This window comes from Cyanistes caeruleus, chromosome 20, assembly GCF_971803275.1.
Source record: "Cyanistes caeruleus chromosome 20, bCyaCae1.hap1.1, whole genome shotgun sequence".
Taxonomy (NCBI): domain Eukaryota; kingdom Metazoa; phylum Chordata; class Aves; order Passeriformes; family Paridae; genus Cyanistes; species Cyanistes caeruleus.
This window is the reverse complement of record NC_141720.1, coordinates 2,621,888-2,635,121: the sequence shown is the minus strand read 5'-3', so window position 1 is coordinate 2,635,121 and position 13,234 is coordinate 2,621,888. Positions and strand designations below refer to the sequence as shown.

General features: G+C 44.6%; 1 protein-coding gene across 2 annotated transcripts in view; it reads right to left on the bottom strand.

The window, feature by feature from the left end:
• PAPPA (pappalysin 1) overlaps positions 1 to 13,234 on the bottom strand; it is a 174,743-nt gene that overhangs the window by 96,413 nt on the left and 65,096 nt on the right. For both annotated transcript variants that reach the window (XM_086857797.1, XM_023938086.2), the window contains exons 6-7: positions 12,315 to 12,436; positions 6,376 to 6,883 (exon numbers count right to left, since the gene is read on the bottom strand). In XM_086857797.1, coding sequence (XP_086713923.1) covers positions 6,376 to 6,883; positions 12,315 to 12,436 — 630 coding nt within the window. The remainder of the gene's footprint in view (positions 1 to 6,375; positions 6,884 to 12,314; positions 12,437 to 13,234) is intronic.

The window sequence follows — 13,234 nt, the reverse complement described above, 5'->3', positions numbered from 1 at the left end:
TGACAAGGCTTTCGTACAGTGACAGCACAGCCACTATTCCTGATGGGAAAGTAGGATCTGCAAGGGAAAAATGAAACATTTACTCCTCAACAAAAGGACTCTGGATGAAGAACTCAGCAAGTTTTTGAACCTGAAACTGGAAATTACATGGGTAAGAGTAACCTAGTGGGACAGAAAGGTGTTTGATTCTTGGGAAAGCAAAAACAGCTTTTTCCATGGAAAGCTAACGATAGGGAAGCTCTTAGAAATGAGCAAGAAAGTGTGAATAAGAGTAAATCTGTTTCTGTTGAAGCTTGGTAAAAGTGTTTCTACTTTTAGAGAGAGGAGCTGTAAAATGTCATATGGATATAGCCAGGGATATCTAACCTATTACTAAAGAAAAAACAATATGTTAAGAATTGTGCAATTATGGGAAAGAAACCTCCTGGTTGGAGACTAGTGAAAAGTACTTTTAATAATGGCAGTTCCCTGGGAATGCCTGATGTGAGAGTGGGCATTAAATACTCAGTGACTCAACAACAGACACACTGTTTTGCATTTACATCTAGTACCAATAATAGGTTGGATAGAAAGAGAAATTTGAATGAAAATGGAATTTTATCATTCAGTAATCACTTTGAGGCTGACTAACAAACATTTCCTAAAAAAAAAAAAAGATCAGAAACCCAAAAGTTCAAGTATCCAGAGACATACAGAGTTGTTAAATAGGCTCAGTCATTGCAGATGGAGTTATAATGCAGAAATTAATAACTTTACAGGTTTGGATATCTTGAGATGGTCCATATGTTGGTATAAGACAGTATTACATATTAGGACCAGGAAAGTCAGAATAAACTGGGAACTCTATTGCAAGTGAGAGGGGGAGAGACCAGTTAATTGGAAAGTCTGAATTGGAATTCAATTGGAAATTGAATAAAGCTCTGAGCATCCTGGTTTAGTGAAAGGTGTCCCTGTCCATGGCAGGGGGTTGGAATGAGATGAACTTCAAGGTCCCTTTCAGCACAAACCATCCCATGTTTCTATGATTCTATGATTTATTCAATTGCAAGCCAACTGTGAACCATTAGGGTGATGAAAAAGCATAGGAGGTCCTTGCACACACCAAGGCAAGGCCTTTCCAGGGTAGCTGGGTAAGTGTTGGTGCACAAGGACAGCTGGGATGACATCCACAGTTCTAAAGCTGAGAATCCAGATGTGCAGCACGCCAGTATTGCATGGACAACCTTGCAGATAAATCTGGGCATGTGAAGTGTTTTCTTAATATTTCAGTCCTATCTTAGATACTCCCCAGTATTTCCTGGCATATCAAGAGAGGTTTGGCACAGTAACTCTGGAGGAGGGATGAGCAGAAGATGGGTGATAATATGGGCTTCAACTTTTGGTGTTGGGGGAAAAACCACCCAGTGATCTGTATCTTGTTTGGGTGGAAATATGGTGTTAATTATCTTCATGACAGATAGATTTGGCAATTCATTTCAGCTGCTTTAGATCATACATTCCTCTGGCTGGTAGACCTCCAGAAAACAGAGAATAGACCTTTGAGGTGAAGGAAGGAATGCCATAATAAGGACAGATGTCGCTGTGAAGTTTTAGTGTTGCATTCTGCAGGGACTTGGGTTTAGATATCATCAGTGTGATGTTCATAATTTCCCAGTCTGTTCAGCTCAGCCAGGGTCAGGTAAATTCGTGAGTTCAGGGGCTAAAAGACACACCAATAAGTGGCTGTAAGGAGTTCTTGGTCATTATGAAAAGCTGCTGCTGATTCTCCAGCCTCTCTGCTTGTTCATATTTGTAGGAGCCTTCAGAATAAAGAGTCACTTTCCATTTGACTCATCCTCTCCTCATCTGGGATTTCTGACAAGTCACTGACCATATGCCCCTTCCAACTGGGGACCAGTAACAAATGGTATACGTATTAATAAGGCAAATTTGGAAAGAAATTATTGTGTTGGGTAAAGTAGAGGCCTAAAGCAGGTGAAATGCTAAGGACACACGAGCAATGCAACTCTAAGGACACACAAACAGTGCCACAGGAGCCCTCCAGCCACCTGCCATCCTGAGGGTGGCAATTTCTCTGTCATTCTGCAAGCACTCCAAGAAGACAGAGTGAGATCTCAGTCCACAACCTTGAGGTGTTAAAACAGAGTTAAAACCCAAGAAATGACATGGAGTTTGCAAGTTCAGCACTGAATGGAAGTCCTGATTCTAACAGCATATTTAAAAATATTGTACTTGAGCAAGAACTGCTGTTTGCACAAATGATGATCAGTCTCCTCCAACTATTATCAAGCAACAGAAAAGCTTTAGCCATAGAATGTCAGTGCAAAATAGCCAAAAATGAGAAGAAAAATCTATTCCCTGTACAAGAAAATGCAAGCTTCTTTCTCAGTGTTTCTTTCTTGAAGTCTGAATGCAGGATCTCTATGTGTCAGCTTGGTACCAGAGCTCTGGTAGGAATGTCTCAGAATAACATATCATAGCACTGCAAACTTGATTCTCAGCGAAGCTTAACTCTGCAAACCCAAACCTTGTACCAGGGCTTCGTGCTGAGATTCTTTCTCAGGTTATTTCAGTCAATGCCTTTGTTTTGTAAAAACCCTACTGGTTAACACCACAAAGACAACCTGATCTAGTGCTGTCCACCACACTTTGAGGCTTCTTACAAAGACTGTGGCAAAAAACTTGGGAAAATTTCTAACTCTTTGAAAGTTTTTCAGTTAATCTGACAACTTTCCAAAACCAACCTCAGTGTCTCTTGGCTTGGTCTGCCAGAGGAGAGCACATAGGTCTTGTAAGGGCTCTCAGCTCCTCACTGCTCACAAACTGGGACACTGGGAGTGCCATGGGGAACACAGGCTGCTCACCCCAGACTGCCCTGGGAGGACTGACACCTAACTGTGCCTCTGACACCATCCAGAGAGCTCTGGGCACCCACTGCTCACCGAGCTCTTTAAAAATCAGCAATGATTACTTTCCAACACAACAACATGAGCACAAAAAAGCTCCAGCAATGGCAAAAAAGACACTACCTCAATTGCCATTGTGACCATGTCACACAGCATTTCTAGAGAACAGCCTCTGAGCATGTGCACAACCCACACTTTGGATTAAATTGTGAGCTGAGACTTTGAGACTTGCAGATGAGGCTCCCTCCTTTATCAGTTGCTGTGGTGTGAAGACTCAGCAGTTCTATGCTGCACCTGGCCTGACCTCTTTTTTCTCCCCACTGATTTATTTAGCTTTCTTCTCTCCTCCTAGGCTCTGACTCTCATTTTGTATCCCAGATACCAGCAATTCTGGCTGATCACACTTAGTGAAATTAAGTGTATCTTGCCTGGTTTTTGTAAGGTCCAAGGATAAGGTCCTGGATAAGGTCCTGTCCCTTAGAAATGAATTTTTATGCCTCAGCTTGAGCCAAGAGTTGAGATTAAAATTCAGCTTGAGAACAGAAGGTCTGGCATTATTTTGCATTTCTTAATAAAATGTTTCCACTGTTCTAGTTATTTACTCTCCTCTGTGGAGCACCCAGTGCTGACTAGGCAAGGGCTATCCATTAAAGGCTGTCTCTCCTCTCAGCTTAAAAGGAAGTTCCCTCTCTTTGACGGGAAGGAGGTAAGAGAAATTAATTTTTCTTTCAGCATCACCACACCTGGGGAAAGGATCTTGCTCACAGATAACAGTGCAAGCAAATATTTTCTTTGGGAGAAAAAGAGAAAGTGAAGATCAAGGTCAGAGGAGGCAAGAGTAAAGATATGTGACTGCCTTCAAAATAGCCTTCCACAGAACATGTGGGGGTGTTGTTTTATTTAATATGGAAAACATGCAAGGGCACCAAGGAGGGGCAACTGGCTTGTGGCTCACAGGGAGATAAAGGGGCTGCAAAGTCTGGCTGCACAAATATGCTGAATTCCAGTGGTGCAGAATGAGGTAAACAGGCAGATGTGAACAGGGGAGAGAGACAGCATTTACCTCTACACACATTCATAAGTAGGAGCATGGCCCAGTGCCTCTGTCCCTGAATTCCCTTGTCCTTTCCTTCCTGCTTAGGGAGTGCAAAGACTCTGCCTAGACTTTACACAGGGTTCCAGTGGAAAATTCATATTTTCAGAAAACCTCATACCGAGTTTCAAGGAGTTTATTGTGTCTCAAGGTATGGCCCAGCAGCAGCCTCTGAAACTCCCCCACCACCAGGGGATATGGATCAGTGCTGGGCCTGGATGATATGATAAAAATTTCATCTCACTTCTCAAATGTTCAAACAAATGCAGAAGTCTTGAATCACACAGAATGGGTTGGGTTGGAAAAGACCTTAAGGCTCATCTTGCTCCAAAACCCCTTGCCCCCATGTTTAGGGACACCTCCCACTGTCCCAGGCTGCTCCAAGCCCTGTCCAGCCTGGCCTTGGGAACTTCCAGGGATCCAGGGGCAGCCCCAGCTCCTCTGGACACCCTGTGCCAGGGTCTCAGCACCCTCACTGTAAATCAGCCAGAACAGTCTCAAAGCCACCTATGAGTGCTTAAGAATCTCCACATCTCCTGACCCAGTGACTAAAACTTCACTTCCCAAGTGAAGTCCTGTCAGAGCTCACTGGCAGGATTTTCCCCGTGGTCCCTGGTAAGACACAGAGGAAGTGAGCCCAGCTAGCCTGCAGGGTTTGGATGGGATTTGGTTGTGAGGTTGGCTGTGCCAGCTTCCAGAAGCATCCATTTCTGTCCACTGATCACAGGTGGAGCCCAGAAACACCAAATTAAGTGTTTGATTCTTAGCTGGCTGTGTAACTACCTGAAACATTCAAACAGGGACAGTGCTGTTACCCAATGTGATTTAATCAATTATCCTCAGGAGAACTGTCATTAATTCCTGGCTACTGAATTAATTCTTAGAGCACTCCTCCACTTGAGCTAGCTGTAAGCTAGAAGTGACCCACAAAATCATAATAAAAGACAAAGAGGCAAAATTCAGAATGCAAGTTATGTTCTGGGCTTCTTTTCCTTCACATTGTGTTATGAAGTCAAAACTGGACCTGTTTCTGTGGGAACTTGTGCTAAGGTATGCAAATATTTCAAACCAAACCCAGTCCCATTTTCCAATGAGAGTGGGCTAGGTTTCAGGCAAAGATGCTTTCACAGCAAAATCTTGGGAAAATTCACCACTTTCCACGTTTCCAATATGCCAATATCCATCTCATACTAAGAGCCAGCAATTGTTTGAACAAGGCTACAAACCAAGAAAGCACTTAAGCACATGCTTAACTTTCAGCACATGAGTAATCTTAGTGATGCCCTGGGTTTTGTTTTTAGATTCACTATTGTTAGTTACCTTAAATTTTTAAATCTGTTGGGACAATTTGCATCTTCTGAGATGTATAATTGGGCCATGAAAAGGGGTGGTAGCTGGTGATTACTGAATTGTTAATTAATCATTTTTATTCTATTTAAATATGCTTTAGAAGGCCATAATGATGTATGCTTCCTTGATATTAGCGGTACTAATTAGATCATCTTTTCTAAATTAGAGTGCAGTTTTCTTAGCAGGTTTCCTTTTATCTGGTGTTCATTTTTCAAAAGAGCTTCATGTTGCTCCCACAGATGAGTGAATCATTTCCAGGGAATCATGTTATGTAAAATATGTTTTTCTTCCTGTCAAATGCTTATGGGTAGATCACAGATCTCCTCAAAATCAGTAAATATTTTGAAGTTGGACTTTCCTCAACAGTAATGTATCCCTTTACTAGATGACTGTAAATGTATCTGGGATACAGTTATTCTACAATCTACAGATTTTTCTACAACAAACAAGAGCATTTGCCATGTTTCCCATTTCAGAGCAATCTCACACCAATGCAACTTGGTTTAGTGACCCATGAAAGCAGAAAATGGAAGTGAGTGAAACACATTTACACACCTGAACATGCAGGTGTATTTCTTTGCACACATTCTTTAGCAGTTAATCAGTTCTCCAGCACTGAAAGCCCTGCTCTCTCCTTCTCCAGCAAAACATTACTTTCAAAGGCTTCCCAAGGAAATGATGACCACGTTATTCCAGAGGTGCTCATTTAGGTTCACTTAAACATTTAATTTATCATATCTTAGGCAGATTGCATTATCCTTTTTAGTTAAAGAAAGCCTGAATGACACATCTCTGTAGAGCCAGCCCAGAACTTTCTCAAAAACCATCCATGAAATCTCAGGCCATCTCATTTGGGTTTAATACTCCTGGTTTCAGAGTCAACCTATGAGGACATCCAGATTTGGTAGTTCCTGGCATGTCTGTCTAGTTCAACACCTTAACAATCACTTGCAGTGCTGGACATTAGAAGGATAAGAACAGGGTTTTGTTTTGATCTATCCAGCTCTCTGGAAAGCAGCTACTTACGTGTCAACAAATCTCCTGCTGAGGTTTGAGATGACCACTGGAGATCCAGACGGGAAAGGGGGGTCCCGGACCACTTTGTATTGGATGGGTTTGCAGCCTGAGCACAGGGTGCTGTGGGGGACAGAGCTCAGCATGGCAGCATCGATTTCCAGGTGCTCATCCAAGGTGTAGATCTGGATCCCATACACCTCCTCTCCCACTTGTCCCACGTCCAGCTTTATGGTCAGGGGGATGTCACAGAAGACGTTCTGCGGCCCCAGCGAAATGTTCTTCCCGCTGACGGTGAGCAGCTTGATGTCATTCACTGCTCCACTGGAGTCCCAGTCCGGGGAAACAAACGTCACCCAGACCGTGAGGGACTCTGGAGTCAGGGGATAGCGAAATTCCAGCTGCAGGTAGCAGCCCTGGGGCTCAGGGCAGGCTGGGGGAACCGTGTGCTGGTTTACAGCCGAATTGGGACTCCACGTCCTGACACTGGATTTGCAGGGCTGCTCAACGTCAGGGTGACCTGGAAAGGAAGGAAGGAAGCAAAGAGAAGGCACAGAAGTTAGAGAACATGAGTTTTCACTGGAATCAGTTTAAAAGGCAGACTGGTGGCAGGAGAACATATCTGTCCAGGAAATTATTTACTTCATCAGAACAGGCATGGCCAACATGGAGAGGAAGAACACCAGGGTCTCCTGGCCAGGTGAGAGTCACCCAGTTTAAGTGGCCAGCTGGGCTGGACACCACACTCTGTGTCAGTGCAGCTGGGCCTGCATTTCCTATTTCTACTGCTTTTCCCTGTGCCAAACAGTGGTATTTTCTCCCCCTTCCATTTAGTTATTTACCTGATAAACAGAGTCACTTTGCCTCCAGTTCACCTCCTACTTATTTATACCCTTGCCTCTCACTCGAAAATACAATCTTTTTCCCTTCAACAAAGACAAGAAAAGAGCCTTTGTTCCAAGAAGCTGTTGTGCTGCTCAGGGGAAACTCCTGTGGCATTTACAGGCTGATCTAACATGTTGTGCAAGGCCCCTTTTTTTTTTGGAGGCACATGGAGCACAGGTCTGAGCTGTCTCTTTGCTCTCGTTGTGATGAAACAACAGGCACTTGTGCTTTTACTTTTCTCACCGTTGGCTGTGTCCAACTACATGGGAGGTAGTACTAAAAAATAATGAAAGCCACAATGCTTGCTGAGTTCCCAAATACTATGGTAACATTACAATTTGGCGTGGAGTCATGGACTGCAAGATCCAGAGGGGTCAGATGGGTGGAACAGTTGGTAACAGAATCCAGTGAGAGCTATAAATTCCCTTTCCCTTCCCAAATAATCACACAAAAAAGGAGGCAAGCATGACAGGGAGAAGGCAAAGTACAGAGAAGAAGATAAAGAAAGGTAATGAGAGGAAAGAAATGCAGAAGGCAGAGGGGGAAAAAAAAGGACAGCACAGCTGTTTACAACTGAGGAAAAAAGCAAGATAAACTACTGGGCATACATGGACAACCAGGACATCAGTACTAATTTAAAGAGAAAAGGGCAACATGGGAAGGTTATTCTGATTGTCTGTGATTCAATGAAGTGTTAGAAATGTGCCTCTTTTGTCAAGGATAAACAGCTCAGGGAATTCTCCCGTTCATACCAAATGAACCCAGATGCAGAATAGATTTCCTGGCAGTCTTCCTGCGATTCCACACTATTGTCCTGCAGATGCCCAACTTTTCCTGCTTCTCCTTCACCTCCCATATCCCAGAGCCCTTCTCTCCTCCTCACATGGCACAGAGCAGAGGGAATGCCACTAAGATCAGCATCTGGAGAGACCACAGCAGTGATACATTTTGAAGAAAGCCAGAGGTCCATTTAACACGCTCGAGCTTCCCCCCTGACAAGTGTGCAAGCCCTGTGGACAATCACTGTGAGCAGCAATGCCCCGTTCAGCTCACGTCATCTCACCCTCATTGCCGGCTGGGTGTGCTTGGCTGAGCCCCCTGACGACTTCCTCAGACCCACAGCAAGCTCCTGAACGCAGCCCTAAGGTCTTTTTTAACTCCAGTGTCTCAGAGGGCTTTGGAAAGATGTGTGAATTTTACCACTGCCCTCTCACAGAAAGGAAAATGGAGCTAATGGCTCAGAGCCCAGTATGTCCCCACCTGGGATCCTGCAAATTCACCTCTGTCAGTTCAAGGCCTCGGTAAGACTTCAATTCCAAACAAACCTAAACGTTTTGGTAGATCAGTGTGTGATCCCTGGAGATGTGTGAATTGGACCCAGCCTCCAGGGAGCTTAGCACACAGAACATTACCCAAAACAGGTGGCAGATTGTAGCCATTCATAAACTAAAAACCTCAATGAAGTTGAGATAAAGAAACTCTTTCTTCAATATTATCCAACACCTAGACCTGGGTAAGAAAGATTTATTTAGTTGTGGAAGAGGATTAAAACCTTATTTCATATAAGTGGATTTCTAGAGATAGGTAAATACTCTGAAAATTACAAATATTTGTACGTAAAAAGAAACTGTAGAAGTTGTTCTTCCCCTCTGCACTCAGGTTCTGAAAATCCTTTGCCTTATGAGACAGATCAGACACAGAACAGCACCTCATGCAACATCACACCTTGCTTAACACAGAGCAGGAATGTGAGGTTTGTGAGGATGAGCCAAACCCCATGTCCTGGCAGGAGAGCAGGGGTGGAGGGTTAGGAGGGTGTCTTCCCCTAAAATGCTGCCCACAGCTCCAGCCTGGTGTGCTGATCCTTCATTGTGCAGTTAAGTGCAGTGCCTGGGATGAATTCCCCAGCACAGGGACATCAGGAGCTCTCAGGATATCACCCCTGCTACAACTGCAGCTCACCTGCCACATTTCTTAGGTGGTCAAGATAAAGGAACCACCCAGTGGGACTGCAGTGTCCACCTGGGACAATTAAGATACAGAAGGAATTGCTCTCGAGGGAAATATTAGGCCCAGGAAAAGGCTGAGCTCTAGAGCAGTGCAAAGCAGCAACATTTTTTATAATAATCTCACACTTCTCTCCGTCAGCAGTGAGCCAAGCAGGAGGAACTGACTGATACATGCATATATTGCACAGCAAGCAAAGGTACTCACTGGGCTTGAGCCAAAATCACCTTTCTTACATAAAACCCCCCTTTGACAGAGTTATGGAGGTGCTGTAAGGTTTGTTGATCTAGCTGGTGTTACTGGTGAGAATCCAGGTGGGTTAGAGCTTTCTGGCTCTACGGTGAAGATAAAGAATAAATCTGAGCTGCCTGATCTCTGCCAAGGAACAAACAGGGGCCACAACTGGCTGAGAAAGAACCATAAGATTCCTCAGCCTGGGGGGTGGATGCCACCATGCTCAGGAATAAGCAGGGAATTAGGAAGGACACTACCCACAGCAGGATTTTGCAATGGGCACAGCTCCCACATAGCCCAGACCACTGCTGGTGCAGCTGCCTGGAGTAGGAGAGCTCAGGAAAATGAGATCAGACCAACCAGAGCTGCTTCAGAGACACGTGAGGAGTGTGGTTTTCTGCTCAGAAGCCAGATAAGCAGAACCTTTTCCATAAGTGTCATTTCAGATTTTAAAACAAGTTCATTTTGGCCATGCTTGTGCCTCCTTTTGTCTTCATGACATTCAAACAGTGGAGATTTACACCCATGAACCCCTGCAGAAAGTGGATTTAAACCTTGATGGCTTGAGTACTCACAGATAGACAATTAAAGAAGCCAGACAATGATCTAACTGCTATTTGTAAACTCAGACCAGGTGCAAAAAGGCAGAGGGCCTGAATATCAGGGAGTGTGGTAGTGGAGACAGAAAATCATGGAGCAACCAACACCACACACTTGGTGTATCTTCTACCCTAAAGTGGCAACAACTCATTAATCCTGAGAACATGATTACCAAACTTCTGTTCCATGGAAATGGCACAAGAGCAACTAAATGAGGCAGATAAGGATCAGACTGCACCCTTCATAGTTAAGAACATGCAGGCACACATGGCAAGAAGAGGAAATTAAATGCAAAATGCTGCTGAGTAATATATCTTAGAGTAGCTTAGTTTCTCTAGGAATGATGCCTCTGGCAAGACGTGTGAGATCTAGAAGCTTTCAGATCAAAGCTCAGTGGAGAAATTTGATGGAACTACATATTCCAATGGAATATGAAGTCCTTTCAAAATAAAAACACTCTGCAAAATTGGGTTTATTTGGCCAAAATTTTATCCTGGAAGAGAAAAAGGCAAGAAATTTCTAACACTATTAGAACGTTGTGTTTTGACATTTTTATGAGAAACCTTTTGACTTCTGCACCTTGAAACACTTTCCATTTTGATATTCAAAGCTGCTTTTGCCCTAGATTCTATACTAAAAGGGTATATTTTCAAATGCCATAATCTAACCAAAGTTCATGAGGAATTATATGAGCTAAACAAAACGTTTTGGCCAGCCTCAAAAACTTTTTGTTTTTAATTTTCCTTCATGGAGAATTTCAAAAGTTTCAAGTTTTGTTCCAAATGAAAACAGGTTTCAAAGTCTTGTAATCCTTGGCTAAGTGGAAATTCCACCTCCTACCTTGAACTACTACTGCAAGGGATCCAAACTTTTCTAATGCTGTTTACTGGGTGATCCAGTCACCCTCATGCCAGAGCACTGCTTCCCAGGATGGAGCTTCCACCCAAGGGCCAGCTGTGCTCTGAGCTGTGCCCTGCAGCCTTGGATGTCAGAAAATCATGGAATGCTTTGTGTTGGAAGGGACCTTAAAGCTCCAACCCCTGCCAGGGACAGGGACATCTCCCACTATCCCAGGCTGCTCCAAGCCCCATCCAGCCTGGCCTTGGACACTGCCAGGAATGGGGAAGCCACAGCTGCTCTGGGCAACCTGTTCTAAATTTGGGGGGTGATTCAGAGTGGAACACAACCTCTGGTGGGTCCCCACCCTGGGACATGGGTGTGTGAGGCAGAGGACAATGACCATTGTCCCATCAAACAGCAGGGGCACAGCTCATTGCATGTGCTGACCTTAGGACAAGGGAGAGCTCATGGGCAGCAGCCCAAATAATATTCCTTGTAGGATGTAGAATGTAGAATGTAGAACTCCCAGGTGCTTCAGTTGCAGGACAAATAAACCCTTAACATAAGGAGGTGTTTGTATAATGAGTTTGCAGAATCCAGGGTTGCCCTTGGGGCTCAGTGAGCTCACCTGTGTGCTCAGGGTGAAGTGTGGGCCTGGAGTGTGCTGCTCCGGAAGGAACAGCTCCTGAGGGATGCTGAAATAATACTCTGCTCTTTCCAAACCGTGATTTGGGATGACTGACCTTTGCCTGGTACAATCTTAAATATGCTCCACCACATACAGCCAGGGACATAACGGAAGGGACGTGTGGAGGAGAGTTAATGATGGAGATCTAATGGCACTGCACAACCAGCCCTGCAGACCATTCTCCCTCCAACAGGCTCCAAGAAAATGACTTGCAAAACACCCTGGACAAGAGGGCTTGACGTGGTCACCTGCATTCCTACTGCAAAGGGCAACCTCCTTCCAGCCTGGCCTCAGCCCACTGCTGTTCACCACAAGTGAAGGCAGCACAAATCAGACCCAAATAAATAACAACTCTTCACTTTTGGAGTAGAGGGAGTAAACAGCTCCCCTGAGGAATTTGTCTGGCAGATGTGAATGGTCAGTATTTCTTGGCACTCTGCTGCTTTGTGAAATTCACGTTCAGCTCCTGGAATTCACTTAATTCATGGGCAGGGGCAGGACACAGGGGCCAAAACACAGGTATTTGAGCCAGTGGCATTCCTTCAGGGCACTGTGGTCCTCTGCCCACCAGTTCCGTCCACGTTACATGCAGGTACAATCAATCACTTCCAGATTTTCCCACTGCCTTTGTGGCTCTCCCTTTGCTCTGTCCCACCCTCTCTCCCACCACGTGCTTGTCCCCATCCCTGTGACTCACCTTCTGCCTCCCGTGGGCTCCAGTGCCCCGAGGGGTCGCAGGGCATGGGAGAAGAGGCACTGAAGGCGTATTGCACCAGGACTCTTCCTTCTGCACACAGATCACATGCTGATCCCACTTCTCTAGGAGGCCAGGAAAACAGGAAAACACACCAACTTAGTAACAGCTGAATGAGCTGCTTATTCAACTATATTAAAAGCAATAAGACTTAGAATTCAGGTCCACTTAACCCTCTTTTCTCAAGGCACTGACAAAAGTGTTTTCTGATGCTGACCTTCTGTAAACTTAAGTCAAGAGCCTGTGCAAAAAGCATTTTTGAGCCCTCCATCCAACACAAAATGACAGCAACCTGGGAAATCACATTCACCTATTTTATTTTTTTTTTTCCCTGCACTGGACCAAACCATGACAAAAGAAAACACACGTTGCTTTGGGGTTAGAGCAGAGAAATTTGCCTCAGGTGTTTTCAAATCTATTTCTGCTCTCACCATGGATTTATTCATTGTTTGAACTTGTAGAATCTTTAGGATTGTCTTACCATCAAGATTGGCTGAGCAGGGAAACCCAGTTAAACACCAGTTCACAAATAATGAATTGATTTGGGTTGGAAAGGATTGAAAAGATCATCTCATCCTATCCCTGCCATGGCAGGGACACCTCCCACTATCCCAGGGTGATCCAAGCCCATCCAGCCTGGTCTTGGGCACTGCCAGGGATCCAGGGGCAGCCCCAGCTGCTCTGGGCACCCTGTGCCAGGGCCTCACTGCCCTCACAGGGAACAATTCCTTCCTAACATCTAATCTAAAACTAACCTCAGTTTAAATAGTTTTGCTAATACATTCACAAGATCAGGGTTTAAGCTGATGTAGACTGGAGTAACTCTAACATCCTCCATAAGGTTAAGCTGATTTGTATCAGCT